Source organism: Hyperoodon ampullatus, assembly GCF_949752795.1.
Source record: "Hyperoodon ampullatus genome assembly, chromosome: 3".
Taxonomy (NCBI): domain Eukaryota; kingdom Metazoa; phylum Chordata; class Mammalia; order Artiodactyla; family Ziphiidae; genus Hyperoodon; species Hyperoodon ampullatus.
The window spans coordinates 93,272,178-93,296,016 of NC_136916.1; the positions used below are offsets into that span (position 1 = coordinate 93,272,178).

The window sequence follows — 23,839 nt, forward strand, 5'->3', positions numbered from 1 at the left end:
AACCACTGACAGCCCAGTGTTGCGTCTGCTCCCTGGCCCTGACACCTCTCCAACCTCTCACCATCTTGTTCCTTCCAGGGGGCCTGGGACTGGTTGTTTGCCTTGGGTCTCCTGCAGGCCCAGACTGTGGCCTCCTGCCTGCCCTGTCAAGGATTTGAAGTGGTCGGACCTACCACGTGAGCCCAGCCTTATCATGAATCATGAAGGTGCCATTTATTGAGAGCCTCCACATGCCAGCCACTTACACTATCTCATTTAATCTTTTTTTTTTTGGCCACGCCACACGGCATGTGGGATCTTAGTTCCCCGACCAGGGATCGAACCTGTGCCCCCTGCAGTGGAAGCGTGGAGTCTTAACCACTGGACCACCAGGGAAGTCCCAATCTCATTTCATCTTTACAACAACACTGCCAAGAAGACATTCTTGGGCTTCCTTGGTGGCACAGTGGTTAAGAATCCACCTGCCAGAAGACCTAAATAGACATTTCTCCAAAGAAGATATACAGATTACCAACAAACACATGAAAGAATGCTCAACATCACTAATCATTAGAGAAATGCAAATCAAAACTACAACGAGGTATCACCTCACACTGGTCAGAATGGTCATCGTCAAAAAATCTACAGACAATAAATGCTGGAGAGAGTGTGGAGAAAAGGGAACCCTCTTGCACTGTTGGTGGGAATGTAAATTGATACAGCCACTATGGAGAACAGTATGGAGGTTCCTTAAAAACCTAAAACTAGAACTGCCATATGACCCAGCAATCCCACTACTGGGCATATACCCTGAGAAAACCATAATTCAAAAAGAGGCATGTACCACAATGTTCATTGCAGCACTATTTACAATAGCCAGGACATGGAAGCAACCTAAGTGTCCATCGACAGATGAATAGATAAAGAAGATGTGGCACATATATACAATGGAATATTACTCAGCCATAAAAAGAAACGAAATTGACTTGTTTGCAGTGAGGTGGATGGACCTAGAGTCTGTCATACAGAGTGAAGTAAATCAGAAAGGGCAAAACAAATACCGAATGCTAATACATATATATGGAATCTAAAAAAAAGAAAGGGTTATGAAGAACCTAGGGGTAGGACAGGAATAAAGACGCAGACGTAGAGAATGGACTTGAGGACATGGGGAAGGGGAAGGGGAAGCTGGGACGAAGTGAGAGAGTGGCATGGACATATATACACTACTAAATGTAAAACAGATAGGTAGTGAGTAGCAGCCGCATAGCACAGGGAGATCAGCTCAGTGCTTTGTGAACACCTAGAGGGGTGGGATAGGGAGGGTGGGAGGGAGATGCAAGAGGGAGGGGATATGGGGATATATGTACACATATAGCTGATTCACTGTGTTATAAAGCAGCAACTAACACAACATTGTAAAGCAATTATACTCCAATAAAGATGTTTAAAAAAAAGAAAGAAGAATCCGCCTGCCAATGCAGGGGACACGGGTTTGAGCCCTGGTCCAGGAAGATCCCACATGCCACAGAGCAACTAAGCCCGTGTGCCACAACTACTGAGCCTGTGCTCTAGAGCCCATGAGCCACAACTGCTGAGCCCACATGCTACAACTACTGATGCCCCCGCGCCTAGAGCCCGTGCTCCATTACAAGAGAAGCCACCACAATGAGAAGCCTGTGCGCCGCAACGAAGAGTAGCCCCCGCTCGCCGCCACTAGAGAAAGCCCACACGCAGCAATGAAGACCCAATGCAGCCAAAAATAAATAAAATAAATAAATTTATTTTTTAAAAAAAGAAGACATTCTTGTCTTCTTTTTAAGATGAGAACACTGAGCTCTGAGGAACTAACTAACATGTCCAGTGTTAGTGGCAAGGACGGTACTGGGACTCGAACTTGGAGTTGTGGAGTCTCAGTGCTGTGCTCTTTCAGTTATCATTCATGGTCTTCCATCTGGAGAGATGGCATTTATTTAGGAACAAAGCGGGACTCACTGCCAGTTCTGATAAAGAGAGGACAAAAGACCTACGAGACTACTGAAATCATCATAGAAAAATGTAATGTAAATTCACCAAATGGCTTTATGTCTGTTTTGTATAGACCAGGGGAAAATTGATTTCAGCAGGGTCTACGTTAGATCAATCACACAAATAAAATGATAGTGTCATTCGCCTGCTCTTAAAATAGGATCATTACTTTCATAATCCAGCTACCAAAGCTCCTCTCTAAATAAACCCGCTCCCCATCTTGACACGTTGCCCTTGACCTCAGAGAAGCAGAACAAGAAGCATCAGTGATGACTTGCCCTCCCCCTCAGGTGGGCCCCTCTTGGCTACACTGTGGGGAGCGTGTTAGGTTTACTGCCAAAATGAAGAACTAAAGCCACTTAAGTGGCACGTTTCTGCCAAGATTTCCATTTCTGAGCTGTCACGGGTTGACGCCAAGCTTCTTCCAGGGTGCCTGCCTCCTCCTCCTCATTTCCACTCTGGCTTCTTGTGCCTGTGTTTAAGTGTATTGAAACTGGGTGGTTTTCATGATTGATTGAATGTGAAGGTCCCCAGCTATGAGCCCTTTCAGGAATGGGCACCACTGTCTGGAAGAGCATATGGAATCTTCTTCTCTCAGGTTTTTTAAGAATAATAGAGGCTTCATCCACCCAGACTGAATTAGTTTCAGTCGTGCTCCAGAGAGGGGATGGCTGACTTTGAGAGGCATAACAACCAAGAATGCTGTGGTCCTGACTCAGTCACATCCAGGATGTCCTCTGGGGAGCAGCAGACAGAAGCCTACTTCATTGTATCCATAGGTAGATCTGGGCAAAAATGGCCAGATGTCCCTATTTCCAAGAACCAGTCAGTACTATGATTTCCAAAAATCCTTCTCTAGACAGAGTGATCGTCTTAGGGTGAACATTTGATGATGATGTATTGATGCAGGTCAAGTTTGATGGTGGGTTCCATATGAACATGAATGACTGTGCAAATCCATCCCCTCCCCAAGAAAAACACAGTGGCCTTGTCCTGGCAGTACATCATTTAGGCCATCTCCCTAAAATCGGATGGAAGTATCGATAGTATTTCTTGGAGTATGTATTATTGTCCTCATCTTACAGATGAGGAAACTGAGGTCCAGAGAAGGAATCAAGTAGGTTACAGAGCAAATAAGAAGCACAGTTGGGTTCTTAAACCAAGGCTGAAGCTCCTTCCACAAGGATGAAAAATTGAAAATAGATTTGTCATCTCACAACCACAGAAGCAAACTAAAGTCTTTTGACTGTTACCTGATGTAGAGCGGGCGTGGCGATATCTGCCGTGGGGCTGTCAAGACCTGAGTTTTTATTCCACCTCCCAGATAATTAATGGCTCAGTCCCGTGGGTGCTGATTGCATTGGGATGGGCAGGGGACAGGGAGGAAAGATAGAATCCAGCTTGATAAGATGGAAGAGCTGAGGAGCAGCTTACTACCATCTGTGCCACTTCTCTCCTGGTCCTCATTTCCTTCTCTTTTTGTCACATAACTTGTCCTTCCACATACAGATCCAAAGGGCAGGCTCACAAGGAGAATGGCTTGTTAGATGAAAGAAACTGGGAAACTTGTGGCTGCCTGTTTGTGTTTTCACGCTGGTCCACGCTCTTTTTTTTTTTTCGGGTGCGCTGTGCAGCTTGGGGGATCCTACTTCCCAACCAGGGATTGAACCTGAGCCCTCAGCAGTGAAAGCAAGCGTGGAATCCCAACCACTGGACCACCAGGGAACTCCCTGATGCTGGTCCAGATGGGAGGTTTCTTGCTGTAATTCCAGCCCCATGCCTCACGTGTCAGAGACGAGTAGCAAACATCCCAGCTGCCCGCACTGTGGATGCCCACGTGCCAGGGCCTTGCAGCTTCATCTGCAACTATTGCATTGGAAGCAGTTTGGATAATTGCTCTCTTCAAATGGGAGGATGGATTGGGATTGCACAAGGTGCTATTATTACTTATTGGAATAATAAGTAATACTTATTGGCGTCTAATAGGGATTTACTCCCAGTTTGTTCCCTGTTCCAAATCAGCCAGTCTGGTCAGGAGAGACTGTTCCCCTCTAACTCCAATACCTGCCTTCACTTGGAGGCCGGCCCTGTGGTGTCCGGGCGGCGCAGATGGCCAGCACCACCCAGTTCGTGGGAGGACCTGCCCTTCCCTTTGCTCTGGCCAGAGACAGGCCTGTCACCGCGATGACTCTCACAGACGTCCTTCCCCTCCTGCCCACTTCACTTTTCCCCCGGATCCCAAATGTATCACCCACATCCCCCTTCTCCATGGTCCCTAACAATGAGTAACTTCTCCCTTTCTACCTCAACTTCCCACACCCTCTTTTCCTAAGTAGCAAAATTTAAATCCATCAGCATCAGGAAAAATAGTAAAATGTTAGGCTTTTTTAAAAGAGATTCTGTATTGAGTTCAATAAACTCAGCTAATCAGTAGCAGCTATAATATTATTAACAGCAACACAACCATTAGCATGTATTGGGTGCTGACTGAGCACAGCCTAAGAGGCAGATGATATCATCAACCCTGACTTGACAGCGAGGGGCCTGAAACACAGGGCAACGAAGGGACCTGGCTGAGGCCACACGGGCGGTGAGTGCAGGGCCAGGACCTGGGCCGACTGACCCGGAGCCCGTGGTTCTGGCGCAGGTGCTCTTCTACCGTTGCCCACAGGGGCCTGGAGTGCGAGACCTGGAAGGAGGCCTTTCCTGCCCACTTCGCTGCTTCCCGTCCCTCCTCTACCACCCACAGTCCATCCACAAGCCTCTGCAGGCCCTGCCCTTCCTTTCCATCCTTCCTCCTGGGCCTGACCTTCAGCGAGCAGCAGAAGACACCTTCCCCCCTCTGCCCCACTGTGCCCTCCCCTCGTTCTGCTCACGTGTGGGCTTCCCCCCGCCAGCCCCCAGCAGCCACACTGGTCCCTCTGGCCCACCTCACTGCCTCACACATTCTCCTGATAAACGTCTCCTGCAGGCCTGTTCTCTGAGTACAAATAAGGTAAGGCCTCCACCCTCGAGTCTCTGTCTAAACCCGCAGTTGTAGGCCTTCCTCGGGTCCTGCCTGCACAGTGAGCTGAAGGCCTCCCGGTGCCCACCCTCCAACCCTGCGCACAGAGCCCTCCCTCACCGACCGCCGCCCCCCCCAGGCCAGCCTGCCCAGTTAGTGCCAGTGCCCCCTGGCAGGGACAGTGTTTGTGTGCAGTGCTGGCGCTCAGCTGTTAGCACCCACCACCAAGCCCTGATGACAGGCAGGGGGAAGCCCAGCCCCGTGGCTTCAAAGTATCTCCATTCAGGTTATTTTTAAACAGCATTTTGCTGTGCCCGTGGGTCGAATGACACTGTGCTTGCAGCCAAGTGTTGGGGTCACGACAGACCCTGAGGAAAGGACAGTAACAACTATGCATTAATTCAAATGTCTGCAAAATATATATTTAGTTTATTCCCTGGGCCCAGATGCTCACACCTGTAATCCTGACTCTAAGAGATAGCTTTAAGGCAAAACTGCACTTTTCCTTGAGGCAAGGCTTATGAGGCACTGCAGAGGCCCCACTGTTCTTAGGACTGGTTAGGCTGAAGATCTGTGCCAGGGAGGCAAAGCCTGAAGGCGGGAGAGACTAGGAGAGCCTGACAGCCACGGCCCGCACTTGCACCCCTCACACCAGGGGCCTGGCCTCGACCCCATGGCACTATCTGAGCTGTGGCCCAGACAACTGGCCTGCATGCCCATGCGATCAGCAGCCTGGCATAATTTTCTGGCCACCTGAACACACACCCTGACAGAGCAGATTCTCACCTGTGGCCGCTATCAGGTGAGAGAATGTAATCGTCACCCAGCTTTCTGTGCCCCATCCCAGCCTAGAAAAGACCTGGGCCTCCTGGAGCTCATTTCCCACGTGATGGAACCAGGACCTACGGCTTCTGCACCTTCTCCCCTCTTTGCCCAGTAGAACCTCAAGCCTTGTGTTTACCAACTGATAGTGACAGGTGACCAGGAGGCCTCTTTGTTGGTTCAGGCACCACAGGGCTGGCGATAGCTGTTCCACTTGGCCAGTTGCTTCTTATATTTTCTTCAGCTAAACTTTCCTGAGGGAGCCCAGGGTGTCAGGCCATCATGATAATGATAACAGCTATTCTCTCTCTCACACAGAACAGCTTTCTCGAAATATAATTCACACATCAAAAAAATCCATCCTTTTCAAAGTGTGCAATTCGATGGTTTTTAGTCCATTAACAGAATTGTGAAACTTGTGAAACAATCACCACTATCTAATTTTAGAACATCTTCATCACCTTCAAAAAGAAACCCTGTACCTATTAGCTGTCACTCCCTATCTCCTCTTCCCCACAGCCCCTGGCAACCAGTAGTATACTTTTTGTCTCTGTGGATTTGCCTGCTCTGGATATTTCATATAAATGCAAGCATACAACATGTGATCTTTTGTAACTGGCTTCTTTCACTTAGCATAATGTTTTCAAGGTTCATTTGTGTTGTTACAGGTATCAATACTTCATTCCTTTTTACTGCTGAATAATATTCCATTGTGTGGATGTACCACATTTTGTTTATTCACTTATCAGCTGATGGACATTTGGATTATTTCCACTTTGCAGCCAGTATGAATAATCCTGCTATGAACATTCATGCACAAGTTTCTGTGTGAACATAGTTTTCAATTCTCTTGGGTACATACCTAGGAGTGGAATTGCTGGGTCATATGGTAACTCTACGTTTAACAATTTGAAGAACTTCCAAACTGCTTTCCAAAGTGACTGCACCATTTTACAATCCCACCAGGGTTTGCGGTTCTCTTTGGATATTCACAACAGCTTTCTAAGATTGGTATTATAATCTGCAACTTACAGTTAAGACCACCGAGGCTCAGAAAAGGTAAGTAACTTGGCTATTATTTCCAAATGCCAGGCTCTTCCCTCTGTGACCAACGGCCAAGTATTAACCCTGTATCCCCAGTGAACAACTGTGTTTCTCACCCTTTTACCTCTATGCCTGCATCACCCTGATGAGAAATCTTTATGTGTTACAGGACGTGTCAGGAAATGCTGCATTTCTGGCCTTCACTCCTTTTGGGTTTGTTGTTCTGCAAGGAAACAAGAGGGTCCACTTCATTAAATGGTGAGTATCTTTATTTCCAAAACAGGCTTTTTATACCTCACCAACTGGGGAGGGCTGTGGTTCCCATGTCCTATGTCTGTGATTGGGCGAGTTCTGGTTCTGAGCCCTCTCCAAAGCCTTGCATCCATAATGGTAACTGGTGAAGGTAGTGGTCTCTTCTAGGGATCCTGTGCTTTCACAGGGGTGTTCCTGAGAGCCAACAGCCTCTCCAGAGAGAGAAAGGGAATGGAAAGTTGGTTTCTGGGTAGGATGAGACGTCTAGAGCTGGAGCCAATGTTAGGGAAGCAAAGTTCCCATGAGAACTGAGTCCTTGGGACTGTCCCCCGCTGAGGACCATAGCATCTGCAGGGATGTTTACTCCTTACCCACTCTCCTAACGAAGGAGGGCTTGCAATGACCCCTGGGGCAGATATAAGTTACCCTGTTGCTCTGGCAAAACACCCTCCTCGGACCAAACCCCACGGTGGGCACTGCCTGCAGGAGCACAGATGCTGCTCTGTCTCCTGTCCCTCTTCAGGGCTTAGGTGTCCTCAGCCTCCAAGAGTCACATCCCCACTCTTTCTTCCCTCCCCTGCCTCTTCCACTCCCAATTCTAGCAGGCAAGAGCCACTGCTGCAGCCACAGCTGCTCGGAACTGCTTCCTCTCCGCCCATCGGTTGGGGTCTGTTCTGCTGCGTGGCTCTGTGAGCTGATGCTGCAGACTCTGGTTTGTTGATGGAGGTTTGGCTCTCCTAGAGACCCTTTTTCTGGCCCATGCAAACATCTTGCAGCCTCACGTTGCATGTTTTACTAAGCCCCTGTGATCTCTGAACCTTCCTGGGCCTTAGACTGCCAAGTCTAAGCTGGCCAGCTCCTCTCAGGGGCTTGGACAGGCGTCTTTCCTTGGCCCAGCAGAGCTCAGCCAGGGAAGCCTGCTCCTGTCTTGTCTCCTCCGCCTTCTCAAGAAGAGCTAGCAGGGAACCTGATGACAGAGCTGTTCCCTGGTGAGCTTTCTGCTGGGGATGCTGCAGGCCAGCTCTCCTGTGACATCCTCTTCAGCTCCCCTGTTAGCTTGTGAACAGACACCCCCTTTCCAACCCTTGTGGCTCTTGTGAAGTTTGGCGACATGATCAACCACAGTGCTTGTGAAACTGCTCCCCAGACATGCCCGGCCAGGCCCCATTCCCCAGAAAACCCCTTCCCAGGGCGGCCTGCTGCTCTGGGCTAACTGGTGTGCTCCCTAACACGCCCATTGTTACCCCTTCTCAAGCTGGCCCACTCACTGCACTTCTTGGGTGAAGATGGTGAGGGTTTGGGGTCTTCTATCCAACAAGATACTTTTCAGAAAAAGACAATGAACAGGGTCAGGCCACCGCTCTCCCAGTGAGGAGCACTTGCTATTTGGAGACCTCTGGGTCGTCTGATGTTCCTTAGAAGGCCCGGATCCTGGCCACACTCCAACCAGGGTAGCTGTCTCATGAGGTGGCTGGTAGGGGGCATTTTAGCTAGAAACAGGTAGGACACACCCGGGCCTGTAGTCCCTAAAGTATCCTTACCCTCCAGAAGCCCTGCTGCTCACTGGGTTGTCCCAGACCCTCTTTCCTTCTATCACTTCTCTCACAGCCCCATTTCTTCAGGACGTCTCTTCATATGCCTCAACTTTAAAGTAATAGATGTAAATTTAATCACACTTCCAATAGAAAATTTCCTACTTTCCTATCTTGCTTATTGAAGCCTAGGATGATCTGTGTGCTTGTTTAGATATCAATTGATATTTATTGTATTCTGTATGTGTATGAGAGATTGATTGATTGGGAGGGAATCTAACAGGGAAGGAATCCCATGTGGCTTGTACTAGCTCAGAACTGGTGGTCAGAAGTTGTGAGCTCTCATCCTGACCCAGCCATGATTTCCAGGGAACAGGTGACCTTCCTCTGTACCCTGAGTTTTGTCCAGTAGTAAACTGGGTACATTGTTCTCACTACCTTTCTGCTACTTTCTAGGATATTGAGGAAATCTCCCTAGAAATCGCAAAGAGGAAGAAGCCAAGTGGAGGCAGATATGCATGGTTAGACCTCCTTGCGGGGTCCCAGTTGGGTAGAAAAATAAAGACTCTGCCCCCAGTGAGGTAGGAGGGCCTTCAGGCTCCAGAGGGTAGCTGTGTCAGGCCAGTGGAAGGGAAGTGAGGAGTGACCAATGCTGAGGCCTAGTTCTCTGGCTCTCAGGGACATCCACCTAAGACCCCAGTCATTTTTCCATTTTGTAAATGTAACCAAGGCTGAGAGCAGTATGTGGAGGTGAGGTCTAAGTCGTGCCATGTACAGTAACCATGTCACTTCTTCTGATTTGTGTCTGTCCTGCGGGTGGATGTACCCCAGTATCCTGTTTGCCTCTTTTACTGCAGCCATTCACTGGGCTGGTGGCTTCAAGGATTTTTCTACAAAAACCCCTAAGCCCCTTTCCTGGTCAGTACGCTGCATGACTGTTCCATGTAATCTGTTCTCTCTCTTTGGTATGTTGCCCTGCCCCCCTCCCTGAGATGGTTTGACATTTGTCTGCATTAAACTGCATTTTCCATCCAGTGGCACAGTCACCTGAAAGACTCAACTCCCTCAGAACCTGGTCGCATTGTTTTTCATTATTTGCTGTTATCTTGAACTTTGGCCTCATCAGCTACCTGTGGCATCTTACATTTGATAGTCCCATCCAGATAATGCACCTGTGTTATGAACCAAATCCCGAAATGGCCCAGGACCACTCTACCTAAACTCACTTCCCATGCAAACGTTTCCCTTTTACAGCCACTGTTGATGAGCCCGAAATCCTCCTATCACCCTATTATTATAGTGTGATTGACCAGAAAACTGTGGATTGAACTGTTTCAACAACTGTTCTCTAAGGCCCCTGCGCTGCTGTCTTGTTTCAGTTCTAATTTTGGCTAAAACTGTGTCTGTGCCTGGAGCCCCTTCCAGTCAGGGTGGGCTGTGCATCTACAAGACTTAGCTGTGAGCAAGTAGCCCACAGTGAGATGACGGGTGCTCTCTTTGTACTTCTAGGAATGAGGTGACCAAGCTGAAATTTGAAGGAAAGACTTTTTATTTGTACGTAAGTCAGAAAGAGGTGAGTGCTGGCTTCCTCCTCTTCAGGGAGGGCTGGGGCACTGGGGTGGCTCCTGATGGCCAGGGCTGAACCAAAGTGGTCCATCCAGGCAGAGCTAAGCCCCCTGCATGCCAAGCCGGGACCAAGGTCAAGGCTGGAGGTGAGGAGACACGAGATGACGAGAGGTGGCTGTAGGTCCTGGAGCACAGGGACTTCCTCAGGGATACTGGTGACCCTCAGAGGTTCCATACCTCCAGGAAGTACAGAGTAAGATTCTTTTGCTTCCATATGAAAATTCCAGGAAGATAATAAATACAAAAAAAAATTCCAGATGAGAGTGCCACTTTCTCTGGGGAGGGCTCACTTGGTTCAAGCGGTGCCAGCAGAGACTTACTCTGATTGGACCTGCCAGGTGTGCCCTTCTGCACTGAACTCAGCTCTGTCCTGTGGGTGCTGCAGGCTTCTCTTCCCGCCAGGCAGCCCCTTCCCCGTCTGAAGCCTCTCCCTGAGAGCACTGGGGAGCCTTCAGACAGCTCAGGGCTCAGTGTCCTGGCCCTCTTCACCCTTTGCTTCGCCATCCACACTCAGCTGTTTCTATGTGGGATTTTTTGTAGGAAAAGAAAATTATTCTCACATATTTTGCTCCAACTCCAGAAGCCTGCAAGCACCTCTGGAAATGTGGGATAGAGAACCAAGCCTTCTACAAGTGAGTGGGCACTTGGGATGGGAACTGCCTTTATCAGGGCCAAAGCCATAGAAGCTACTTTTAGAGGAACAATGGGCAGGAAAGTTTGAGAAACTCTGACAAAGGAGACATGAGATGACAAGGCTGGGCTTCCTTATAAAACTCAGACCCCTTTCCGGGTGGCTGTCTGTACCACCTGGAGGGTCAGAGCTGATGTCTGGGAATGTGTGTCAACGGAGTTGCCCAAGGCGTCTACCTTGCGATGTCGTTGGACAGCCCCCAGTGGCAAAGCAGTTCTGGGTCTTTTCAGGGTAAGGCTTGGGCCAGAGAAAGCCCATAGGTGCCCGACTTGAATAAAGCTGGCCCCTTGGAGCCATTCAGAGCCCAGAATACAAGAGCTCCGTGAAGGAACAGGCGCAGCCCAGAGCAGCTCCCTAAGCCTTGGAGAGACTCTGGGGCCCGCTCCCCAGTGGGTGGCCTGGTGCTGAGCTGGGGTTGATACCAGCCCTTCCTGGTGTGTCACTGACAGAGGTGTTGCCAGTGACAGGCCAAGTGCTCAGGAGCTGGGGGTGGGGTAGATGGAGGAAGCAAGGACTTGACTGTTACTGAGATAGCAGGTTTGGGGCAAAGGAGAGAGCTTAGCTTACCAAATGATTTTGTAAAGTATATTGAGGCTTTTGTGCCCAGTTTTCTTTTTTAAAGAAAAGATTTAAAAAGTTGTTATAAAAGCATTAGGGAGCAAAGAAATAGCCCATCGAGAAACTGGGGTGATGCCAGATAAAGTGTATTTCACTAAAACCCTTGGTCTTGTTTTTAAAATAGAATGCCATGACTTATGCTTTAATAAGCTGCATCTTAATCAGAACAACGTAAGACAGAATGTGTGGTATATTCCTCCCCTGACAGGCCATAGTTCTCCCTCCAGTTACCTGAAGGATCCAGAGCAGAATTGCTCTGGGCTGGGAGGGCACCATCTTCCTCCCCACTCAACAGACTCTGCTACCTGCTGACTGCTGTGGGATGCTGGCCCCCAGAGGCTGTTTCTTGGGCAGGCTTTCTGAGTTGTATAATAAATTCTGTGCATTTGATACCAGAATCAGGGGTGAGTTGAACGGGCAGCCTGAATTCTCACCTGAGTGGGCTTCTTTCTTTTCATGGAGAAGACACTCGGAAGACTTTCATGTGGTCACATTTCCCTCCTATTCAGTCCCTGGCTGTCCAAGGAAAGCCAAGAAAACATTTCAGCACCATTTCTGGAGGCCCTCCTTTGTTTTTCCGTCTGAGCCATGGGAACAGAATTGTGCTTCTGAACCTGTGACCAAACTCAGTTTCTGAGTCTTTCCTTAACAGATTGCCAGCATCCACACTGGAAACCAAGGCCGCTTTTCACTGTTCTCCATGACTACTAATTAGGTGTTAAAAGCCTCTAGCCTGGGTCAGACCCCCATTTATGCCAAGTAGCTAGCAGGAGCCACTTCGGCCTCACTCAGAGTGTCTGTCATGGGCAGATCCCTGCCCTGCTTTTGGCCTAGTGCTTTGAAGGGAGCCGGTCAGACTCAAGAACGTGCTCAGATAAAAATAACTTTATGTGTCTAACACGTATTAAATATTTTAAACCAAAAAAAAAAAAAGTGTGCTCAGACAGGAGAGTAAGTAGGCTCAGAGCCTCATGGAGCCCTGAGACAGGTGGGGATGGTGTCCCCAGCACCTGTTGTTCATGGATTATAGGGACAACTCCCTAAATATTCACTGCCCGCTCAGGACAAAGGCTTCAGACTAGTTCGGTTCCCAGCTGGGTTAGCACTACAGGCACCCAGGGCGTGTTGTGGATGGGGTCAGGTCTTAGGAGATTCAATCTGGGCAGCTCTGCCCAAGCTTCCCTTTCTAAGTGAGAGGAGGTACAGGGATCAGAGCAGTCACTCAAGGGTGGCTTCCAGAGTCCCCACCTCAGCTGTTCACAGCCTTGAAAGTGGTGTTAATGGGCTTTCTGGGGGAGGGCAAATGGTTCCAAGTTCAAACAAATGGTGGAACTTTTATTGAAGTTCAGCTAGTTTCTTCATTTCACAACTTCTCAGAGTCTCTAATGTGACAATATACTTTAGGTTCTCTCCAAGAAGGAGATGGAATAGGAAGGGCACTACTCTCTTCTCCACCCACAGTTACCCAGACATGGACACGAATTCTCAAATACTAGGACTGGAAGGGACTCCTGAGGTCAAGCAGTCCCAGCTCCACCATTTTATAGATAAGACTGAGGCTAAGAGAGGAAAAATTTGCCCAGGGTCACACTGCTAACCAGTGGCCTGGCTGAGATTCAGCAGGTGGCATTCTCTTTCCCTAACATTTATTCTCAGTCCCCATGGTGAACCCATGAGGCACTCTTGGGGAGCCCTCACTCTCCTAATGTGGAAGTGGGTTGCAGCATGCCTGTCCATAGCACTGAGACCGTGAACACGGCCCTCAGGTGCTAAAGGAGAGTCAGAGACAAGCAGGGCTGTGAAGGGCCTTTTCCTGAAGGGTTTCTTCAAGTAGCCTTTGGAAGGAGCTGGGGACACAGCCTTAGGCTGTAAGGCATTGCAGGCCATCTCTTACACTGGACTTTGCCTTGCTGCAGAGCCTTAGGCTGTAAGGCATTGCAGGCCATCTCTCACACTGGACTTTGCCTTGCTGCAGGCTGGAGAAGTCAAGCCAAGTCCGCACAGTGTCCAGCAGCAATTTATTCTTTAAAGGGAGCCGGTTCCGATACAGGTAAATAGTGACAGTAAGTAACCGTTGTGGACCTAATTTCAGACCCTTCTCTGGAGAAGGGTGGCCCAGTGGTCCTTATCCTGAGAACAAAGACACTGGGAACCTCCAGAAAAGTGTGAGGTTTCCATCCGATTCTCCTGTCTCCTAACCCTTTGACTATTTCTTTCCTTCCCTGCAGCTGTTTGCCTGTAGGGGTTAAAATGTGTGTCTTCTCCTGCCCTTACAAAAGCAGCAAAATAAGAACTGTAAGAGTGATTCCTTTCATTTCTATATAAAGATTTCATTTTTTTTGCAATATTTTTGGAACACGCTGGACAATGAGGAATCATTCCTAAATGAGGATGGAAGATCCCAAAGACCGCAGAGATAGAGAGCTGTCAGGACGCCTTAGAGCTCTTTACCCCAGCAAGCAAGCCCTACCCAGTGGCCTCAACATTGGGAAGGGGTAGGCCAAAGAGGCCCCTTCCCAGTTCAGCCCAAGTATCTGAGATCTTACAGAGGAGCTCAGTCCTGGAACACTGTCTCATTTCTTGCTGCTTGTTTTATTTATACTACTTATAGTGGCCGAGTTGCAAAGGAAGTAATGGAGTCCAGTGCCAAGATCAAACGGGAGCCACCAGAAATACACAGGTGAGCACCAGGGGCTTACCCCCAAACCAGGTCCAGCTCAGATCTCAGAATCTTAAAAGAGCCAGCAGTTTGAGTACTGTGAAGATTCTGGCCATGATGGCTTCCAAATAGGGCAGCAGGGTAAAGAGACCCATCTCAGCCAAAGGCATGGGAACAGGATGACCCTGGAGAATGAGGGAAGGTGGGCTAATGCAGACAGTACATCAGACCCAGGAGCCACCTTCCTGGGTAATTCTCTACCATCATCCCAAGTCCTGAAATTGGTCATAGACCTTGGAGGACATGCCCAAGCAGCAAGATTTCATTGGCTCTGTAAACAGTCCATTACAGGAAGCCAGTCACACTAGGTCTGAAATAGTTTCAGGATCCATGCTTTATGTATAACTGTAAATCATGTATGTCCAGGAGGCCATCTCCTAAAACCTGGTAAGACTGAGGGAGAATATGATTGGCCAAAAGGTCTGGGGGTTGCCAACCAGACTGACCTCTGGGAATATGGGAGCATTACTACCTGCCTTCACACGGAGCCCCCTGCCACCAGCAGCCTCTGTGGGAAGTCAGAGGAGGCTGCATATCAGTCTTAGGCACATTTTTAGGAGCACCGCATATCCTGGGCTCTACTCTCTGACAGTCCTGCCCAGGGACCAGTGGCACCATTGCCACACTAAAGGTTCGGGTGGGTCTGGGATATAAGGAGGTTGACAAGTTTGAAGTAGTGTCTCTGACTGGGATCCAGGGACTAAAGGCAGAAAGCAGGTATTAAAGATTTTTAAAAACAAAACAAAACTTAACACAGCCAGGCAATTCTCAGGCAATTCTAGTAACCAGTCCTCAACTCTGAGTCCTGACCACATTTGTCAGTGCACTAAGTCAACAGAATTCTTTTTTTCTTTAACCTCAGAGCAGGGATGGTCCCTAGCCGCAGCTGTCCCTCCATAACCCATGGCCCAAGGCTGAGCAGTGTCCCCAGGACCCGGAGAAGAGCTGTTCACATCTCCATCATGGAAGGTGAGCATGAGCTCTGGAGATGACCTGGGGTTCCTCCAAGTTGTCACCTGGACCAGTTCCTCACAGGGACCTTGAAAAGAAGTGAATTTGCACTAGAGACAGCAGCAAGTTTCTCCAACGGTAGGGAGAATGTTTCATCCAGTCAATGGGAACACCAGCTGGGTGTCAGGTGAAGGGTAATCCCATCCAGCCCTGATGAGCTGTGGTCCAGGAGGGGTCTGTAGCTCTGAGAGTATTAGACTAAACCTTTGGGAGAGAACTTTGTATGTGGAAGCTACCAGGTTCCATGCAGTTCTGAAATTGATTTCCATCAGAGGCTTTCTTTCACTTGTGTTCCAGATCCGATAACCAGTTTCCACAGCTTAAAGGATCAGGGTGGCTGAGGCAGTTAACCAAGAAATGAAAACTCTTGGTTCTGAAGCATTCCAGTAGCTGCCACCACCTTCTACTTCAGTTGTAGAAATCTGTCCTCTTGCTATCTGAATTCTTTAACATTGTCTCAGGAAATCCAATATGCCCCTTCTTTCTCTACCGTTCCCTCGCTCTGGAGGAGGTGGAGGTGGGAAGAGAGACAAAGTCTGTGTATTTTCACTGAACGAGATGACCCAGTAGCTGGGGTTGATTGATACCTCTCCAGTCTCTGGGCAGTTTATACTGTTAGGAGACTCTGGGAAGATTGCCCTCCAGCTGGAGTCACTGACCCAGCTTGCCCCACAGGCTTGATACAGGTATAGAGTTGAGTGCTTTCCTTCCTAAAGACAACATTTTGTTTGTTTGTTGGGTTTTTTTTAAATTATTTATTTATTTATTTTTGGCAGCATTGGGTCTTTGTTGCTACGCGCAGGCTTTCTCTAGTTGCGGCGAGCGGGGGCTACTCTTCGTTGTGGTGCGTGGGCTTCTCATTGCGGTGGCTTCTCTTGTGGAGCATGGGCTCTAGGCGCGTGGGCTCAGTAGTTGTGATGCATGGGCTTAGCTGCTCCGCGGCATGTGGGATCTTACTTCCCTGACCAGGGATCGAACCCATGTCCCCTGCATTGGCAGGCGGATTCTTAACCACTGCGCCGCCAGGGAAGTCCCCTGAAGACAGTGTTTTGTAGGACCTCAGAAGATCTCAAGCAGCAGTACACAGCAGTAGGACTGCTTCAAACCTGTCCCTTTCCTGGAAGCTGGGGAGGGAAGGCCCTCTGCCCTTTCTGTGGGAATGCTGCTTGTTAATGAAAATGAAGAATCGCTTAGGTTAGGAAGGACATTGCTCTGCTGCTCCTCCGGGAGGATCTCTGGTTTGTGTTTAGGATTTTACAATGTGTCACTGACTCTGCATCACCTGAGTATGTTGTAAAACTACAAACAGTCTAGGGGTTGAGAACCCTGGCTGGACAACCACCATCAAAGGCCTTATTTATGTGAGTACCTTAGTTGCTCCATTTGTAAAACCCCATGGGTTTCGAGGAAGCTGATCTACGCGCAAGTACTTTAAAGAGATGAAAGCATTTACTGGGCAGGCAGCAAGCACAATGCAAAGAGCCGTGGTCGGGAAGTCAAAGATGAGGTCAAAATAGGAGCTCTGCCACACATTTTTCTGGGCAGGTTGCTTAACCTCTCTGAGCCTGTTGCCCCCACTGTAGAAAGGGGTGGGGGGTGAGGGAGGGTGCCTTGGAAACTCCCAAGTATAATCGCTATGCAAGGTATGGAATTATTGAGGTCTGGCCATCATCAGACACAGCCCCCTGGTTTTCCCTCCTATCTTAGGCTGAGCAGGAGAAGTGAGCCCAGCTCTCTTATTTTGGGGTGTGCATCTCAGGAAAGTGGACTGTCTTCTCCTCTTTTGAGGAAACATAACTTTCTCCCCTCTCTGTGGCCCTTGTTCCCGTCTGTCCTGAGGCTGAAGCCACCAGGTTCATCCCAAGGCTCTTGCAGAAAGTCGGGACAGCTGTCCTCCCAGAGAAAAGGCCACCCCCTGGGGGAAGCTGGCCCTAATGCAGGTATCGCATAGAAGAGCAGCCTCAGGCACTACTGCTCCCCAGCATATGGAAGAATGTCCAGTAAAACCAGCATTCCCAGAAGAGGGAAGACTGAGGCCATCCATGTGGGGATATAACTCATTTGGAGCAGCTGCCAAGCAGGGTTAGCAGAACAACTCAGAGGTGGGGAGAACCATCCTCAAGCTCCCCCAAGACGAGCTGTGAGGCTGCCTCAGTTCCCCACCAGCTCTGGCTGTGCCTTCAGCCTCCTCCCAGAACCTGTCTTCTCCCATTGTAGCAGCAGTAGGCTCCTCAACATCCAAAACTGTCACCCATGCTTACAAAATGCCAGGAGAGGGTGCAGAAAGCTATTAGAGCAGAGACCCCCACACACACCCCAGGGCCAGGGCACGGCCTCAAAAGCTTAGGCGCAGAACTTCACACCTGGCAGATTATAACACAGCAGGCCTCCACGTGCTACTCCCCAAGCCAACGTGCTCCTTACACCCCATGCCCAGTGGTGCCTATAGACAAGCACAGTCTTCATCCCTGGTCATGGCCCTCGGGGGCCATTAGACTCAGAAGGGCGTGGGTAGCAGCTCAGAACTGCCCTGGCAGGAATGAAACTCACAGGCAGAATGTAATTCAGGGTGAGGAGAGGCAGATGGACATCCGGTTTGGATGTGAAAAAAAATACAAGAGTTTAGCAGTTGAGTGGCTCTATCAGTGCAGGGATCATCAAGCCTGGGGAAATAAAGAACGGATTATTTCATTAATCCATCGTGATGGTGAGAGTTCAGCTGCATCATCTCTCAAGAGGGGGTTTTGCCTTTAAAGCACCTAACACGGCTGACCCTCACTGTTCACCCCAACCAGGCAGGGAAGGGTGGGAGGGACGCGATGGGGACCTCAGAGGAAGGACACAAACCATCAAAACTCCCAGGAAGTTGTGGACATTTGAAATTGGTTCACGCTTCATCAGGGATTGTCTTTCCTGTAGTCCATACGGCACATAAATTAATATCACAGAAACCATTTGCCTTTTCCAGGGGAAAGCTTTGTTTGCTATCTCCAAAAACAGTGGGGAAAATTGCAAAAACATTAACGTAACGTTACAGTTTGAATGAAACCACGTAATCTCAATGAACTGAGACCCTTAAAAAGAAGACTGCATTGGTTGGCCCTGCCCTCTGCTCTCAGGGATGCCAAGATAACACGTTATTAGCACAGGCCTGACCCAGAGAGGACGCTCAGGTATGTCAGTTCCTTTCACCCATTGTGCCCCATGGGGCAGCCAGACAAATAGCGTAGATCCCAGTGGAGGAGGGGACGCAGCCCCAGAGCCACCGCCTCACACTTCAGAGCCACCCAACCCAAAGCCATTTTCTTTGTAGCTTCACATCCTGAATTTTCTAGGACAGTCCCGATTTCCCCTATTCTCTGGGATTATTCCCTGCCCTCTCTGTTCCTCACCCTCTGAGAGGTCTGGGGCCCTTATACGGGCCTCAGGGAAACAGCTACTGGCTGGGAAAGCATTACCTTTTATAGCTCTAAGTCCTTCTGACTGAATCCAGTCCCCTGATAACACTGGCCTCTCAGAGCTGCTCTTTCCCTGCAGCTCAGTCTGCTCTGAGACTCTCAGAGCCAACCTTTTCTCTCCAGCATGGGAGGCACTCGACAGGGCTGCCGTGGCGTGAGAGCAGTTGGTTTCCCATCCTTTCCCTCTGTACCTTCCCTGCCTGGCTGGTTCCCATGAAGAGATCAGCTGGTTTCCACTGAAGAAGTACCTGCCTTCCTGGGCCACCATGGGGAAGAGTCTGATTAAGATTCACACCAGAGTCCGAGTTCAGCTCCGGTTGACTAATCACTGCCTTCGGCCCCTGAGTGTGCGCATCCTGAGGATGGGGCCCCGGCTCCAGGGTAGGCTCCTGACCACTGTGCCCCCCGGCCCACTGGGAGCCACCTCTGGGCAAGGAGATCAGCTGGAGCACCTCCAAGGTAAAAAGACACCCTCTGTTTTGCTGTGCCCCCTCACACAGATCCCACCCACGGCACCCACCCCATCCATCCCAGAATAACACGTTTGAGGCGAGTGGTGGTTTCTAGTGAAACCTGAAATTCTGTACAGGACTAACCTAGCATAGGAATAACCTTAACTTTACAGGTGAGGTCTGTTGAGGGAACAGAAGACTAACATTTACTGAGTAATTTTGTTTGTCAGGCTCTCTACTTAGAAATACATATGTAGCCATTATCCTGTTTACTGAGAGCACCAACAACTCACTCTAATGTGGCTTCTGGTGTCCCTCAGATTTGCTCTTTCTGATGTCACAGCCTTTGCCTCTCACCTTCCCCAGCAAGCTTAGGGCTGAATTGTAGGCCAGGCTATGATTGCACTAAGTGGCTTCCGGCAGCTATGCTGGTCATACATTGGAAGATCTGGCAGTCAGAGCTGTCCTTGTGAGGGAACAGCCCTTGAAAGGGTGTGAGGTGCCCTGTGCAACGGGGCTGAGGTTCCAGAGAACAGGGAGCCAGAAGAGTACTTGGGAAAGGAGCTGAGCCAGCAACGTGTAAGGTCAGAGCCTGGAAAGGTTTGTTTTATCAGAAACCCATTTCACACTCCCAGGTACGTGTTTCTCATGCTACACACGTGCAAATGGGGGAAGAAGGGAGGAACACTGGGGAAAGCAGAGAGCGGAGGAACATCAAAGGCTCTGGAACAAGGGACAGTCTCTTAATTTCACCTTATTTCACAACAGTTTCTTGGGCAATTGGGACCTAAGTCTAAGGCAGGTGCAGGCTGTTGACTTAATTCATCCTGGCCTGTTGTTCCACTCCCCGGAGTCCAACTGCATGATCATTAGCACCACGGAATAGAAAGAGGCTTGGATTCTACCCTTGTCTTTGCCAGTAACAACCAACCATGTGACTGTAACCTCTTGCCCTCCCCACTTCATGAAGTTGTTTAAAGATAAAATGGAAGTGCTTTAAAAAGTTTAAAACATTATACAAATTTAAGTATTTTATAGCATAGGGGCAAAGGAAATACAGCCAAGACCGTGCAGCTTCTGAAAGCAGGAGCCGAGAGCTGCGGCTAGTATACTAATGGTGAGGTGGTGGGGAGCAGAGGCGGATAGCAGGGGACTGCCATCTCCCCTGGCCATGCCAGCCACTCGTTCGTAACCCAGGGTTCATTCCTATGGAGAATCTTTTACTGTGTGTATGCCGAGACGGGCTACAGCAGGCTGGGCAGGCAGGAGGCCTGGCTGCAACTGGCTACCTACCAAGGAAGCCAAGGAAGACGAGATACACTGTTTCTGAAATGTTACTGCCACCTTTTAAAAGAGACCTTGGGGCTTCTGAAGCCAGCCCAGAACCAGAAAACTCCGTAATCGGCTCTGGTTAGGTCTTACCTTTACTAGCTGGGTGTCCAGCTGTCTGGGGCAGTCAGGGTCGATTTCAGAGCAACAGAAGGGGACGAGCTTCTCTGGATGTGAACCACAAAAGCAGGGAGAGCCACTCTGGAACCACCAATATGGCCAGGAGTAGAAAATACAGACACTGAACTTGAAACAAGAAGCCATTTCCTTGGGAGCACTATGACATGGGCCACACTTGGTGACTCTGAGCTCTGACATCCTCTGGCCTGGGTGGCTGCTGTTTGGTTGAGGGGGGTAACCAGCTCCTGTTCTTCCCTACTAGAGCTTTGAGCCCTGGAAAGAAAGAAACGTTCCATCTAAGAAAGTAAAGAGATAATGAGTAGTTTTAGGGGCAGAAGACCCTTTCTCCTAACTAATGTAAGAGAATTTCCCACTGATGCAACAAGATAGTCTCAGAGACCACTCTGTACTCTGGAGTAGCTAAAGCAAGGGGAGCTGTTAGCCTATTCTGGACCCGGCTCAGTCTAAGGTGAAAAGAGAGGGAGAGCACTTAGGAAGAGCAGATCAGGTTTTTACCTCCCACAAAGTCAGGACAGCTAGAACTGGGAGGCTAAGGAGACCGATAGCAACTGCAGAAATCCAAAAGATGAGCTCATGAACTCAAGGAGCTGTGTGCCGGGTTGTTAGGAGGACACTCAGCTTCAGAATCTGTATTTGATGAGGCCCAGCTGGGCAAAACACAGTCTCCTCCACATTCCTGCCTCTCAAGGCCCTCGGCTCCCTGAACCATGACCCCAGCTCTGGTTGGGTCAGGGATAGTCTGCGATTCTCTTTCAAATTGGGCTAAAGGCAGGCCCAGGACACCAAAGGCAGGAAAGGCAGAATCTTTAACCAATATGGCCAAAACTATAAGCAAAAAGAAAGAAACTTTCAACCAATGCCACTCTAGTTCCTGCTGCTTCTCTTGTCCTATTCTTGATACATCAAAACAGAGTGCAGTGGCCATTGCTGCTGGTCACGTGGGGCGTGCAAAGGGGCTTCTCCTAAGATTTTAGTGACCAGATAAAGCAAGGTAGGTGCTGCCTCTGCCTGACAGCGAAGCGGGTGCCGGCACACAGAAGGCCTGCTCATTTTCCTTTTGCCTTTCCAGGACTCGAGTCCCTACGGGACAGTGCCCACTCCACCCCTGTACGTTCCTCCTCCCACGGGGACACTTTCCTGCCTCACGTGAGAAGCAGCCGGGCAGACAGCAATGAGCGAGTCGCCGTGATCGCGGATGAGGCCTACAGCCCTGCAGACAGCGTGCTGCCCACCCCTGTGGCCGAGCACAGCCTGGAGCTGATGCTGCTTTCCCGGCAGATCAATGGGGCCACCTGCAGCATTGAGGAGGAGAAGGAGTCTGAGGCCAGCACCCCAACTGCTGCAGAGATGGAGGCCCTTGGGGGAGAGCTGAGGGCCCTGTGTCAGGGGCACGGCAGGCCAGAGGAGGAACAGGTGAATAAGTTTGTTTTAAGTGTCCTCCGTTTGCTCCTTGTGACCATGGGACTCCTCTTTGTTTTGCTCCTCCTCCTGATCATCCTTACTGAGTCCGACCTTGACATTGCCTTTTTCCGCGATATCCGCCAGACCCCCGAGTTTGAACAATTCCACTATCAATACTTTTGTCCCCTCAGGCGATGGTTTGCCTGCAAAATCCGCTCAGTGGTGAGCCTGCTCACTGACACCTGAGAAGGCATGAATCCTCCCAATAACTAGCCAGGTGGACCAAGGAGCCCGGCTACCCATTCCCAGCAATGGGACCCATCGCGGAACCATCGGCACATGTACCAAGTCCTCCTCTCATGACTCAAAGTCCACAGCCTAGGAGGGTCGTTTCCCAGAAGAAGAAAGGGATAGGCTCATGCCTTGTCTAAACTAACTGGGAAAACTCATTTCCTTCAGAGGTTCTTTCAAGAAAGGCTCGGCAACTCTGTTTCTCATCCTCCCAATTTGCAGGATAAAATTTTTGGTTTTGAATTTTGATTTTTCATAGATGTGTATTATTTTGAAAATATCAAAAATAATTTATTTTATTATTACTGATTCTCGCAGTAGTGTCACCTAGTAGATGGGACACTAGTTGGAGACTACTAGAGAGCTGTTGTCTTCTGTATTCTGCGGGAGCTTTCCTACTCAGTTCCAGTAGACTCATCACTGCAGCCTCAGCGGGGCAGGCCAGGGGTCTGGACAATGGGGACTGTCTAGGTTTTCTTCCCAGACAGAGCTTTTAAAAAAAAGTACACATCCGTGTAGAATGATTAAACGGAAAGTTGCTTCTTATGACGGTCTGAGTTGGATTTTCTTTTCCTTTTATTTCTTTCAAATCTGAGCAGAGTGGGCACCTGAAGGGACCACCACCACTATAGCAGCAGCAGCAGGGGTGGGGTAAGTCTGTCCCCTTAGACTAGATCCTAGTGGGCATCACCAAGAGTTTTGTATACTGAACTTAGACCTCTGTGGGGTTTTTTTCTGAAGAACCTCAAGACTTTTATAGTGCTCCAGAAGCATTAGGTGAATTCGGTGGTGCCAGGGATAGAACTGTCAGAAATGCAGGACTAAGTTTAACAGAAACCAGAGCTAAGGTACCTGAGAGACTGTTGAGATCACAGAGCAGTACTTATTTTGTACAACACCGTCCCCCCAAAAAAAAGACTATTTCAATTTATATTTTAACAACAAAATGTATTTTCTTATCAATTCATATTTTGTTTTTACTTTATGGATTAAGAAAAATAGAGCCTGACGAACTTAAACGATACAAGGCAGAAACTGATCCTGAGAATGAAAAGCTTCAGGAAATAGAATTCCAAGATCAACAAACAGCCTGGGAAGGGACCAGGAAAAGAATCTCTTTAAATAGGAGTTCTAAGAGATGCCTACAAAAGAAGGTGAATGTGGCAGAAACCAAGACTTAGATGTAGAAATACTGCCCCCTAGCGTCATCCTCTGCACTGGGAAAATGAAAGTTGTAGGAAAGCACTTGCCATCCTTGCCCGAGGGGCGCCGTGGAAGCATGCAGAAGCGCAGCATGTGGAGGGTGAGTGTGGGGTCCGAGGCCCAAGCTCTGCAACTCTTACAGCCACTCACACACAAGATCTTGTTTTCATCTCAGGGAGAGATTTCTAAGTCATCTGGGGCCTGAGGACTTATGTAAGGACAGTCAGTGGACATATTC

General features: G+C 49.2%; 1 protein-coding gene across 7 annotated transcripts in view; it reads left to right on the forward strand.

Moving 5' to 3' along the window:
* The window catches only part of FRMD5 (FERM domain containing 5), a gene marked incomplete at both ends in the record, with an annotated part of 347,778 nt that extends 324,748 nt beyond the window's left edge, over window positions 1-23,030 (forward strand). For 2 of the 7 annotated variants that reach the window (XM_079700554.1, XM_079700555.1), the window contains 8 exons: window positions 7,047-7,135; window positions 10,171-10,234; window positions 10,828-10,919; window positions 13,572-13,646; window positions 14,208-14,276; window positions 15,178-15,284; window positions 21,776-22,119; window positions 22,998-23,030. In XM_079700554.1, coding sequence (XP_079556680.1) covers window positions 7,047-7,135; window positions 10,171-10,234; window positions 10,828-10,919; window positions 13,572-13,646; window positions 14,208-14,276; window positions 15,178-15,284; window positions 21,776-22,119; window positions 22,998-23,030 — 873 coding nt within the window. Of the gene's footprint in view, window positions 1-7,046; window positions 7,136-9,492; window positions 9,580-10,170; window positions 10,235-10,827; window positions 10,920-13,571; window positions 13,647-14,207; window positions 14,277-15,177; window positions 15,285-21,775; window positions 22,354-22,997 lie in introns of those variants that run through there. The other 5 variants (XM_079700551.1, XM_079700552.1, XM_079700550.1 and 2 more) reach the window with 4 other exon arrangements.
* Between the last annotated feature and the right edge of the window lie 809 nt (window positions 23,031-23,839).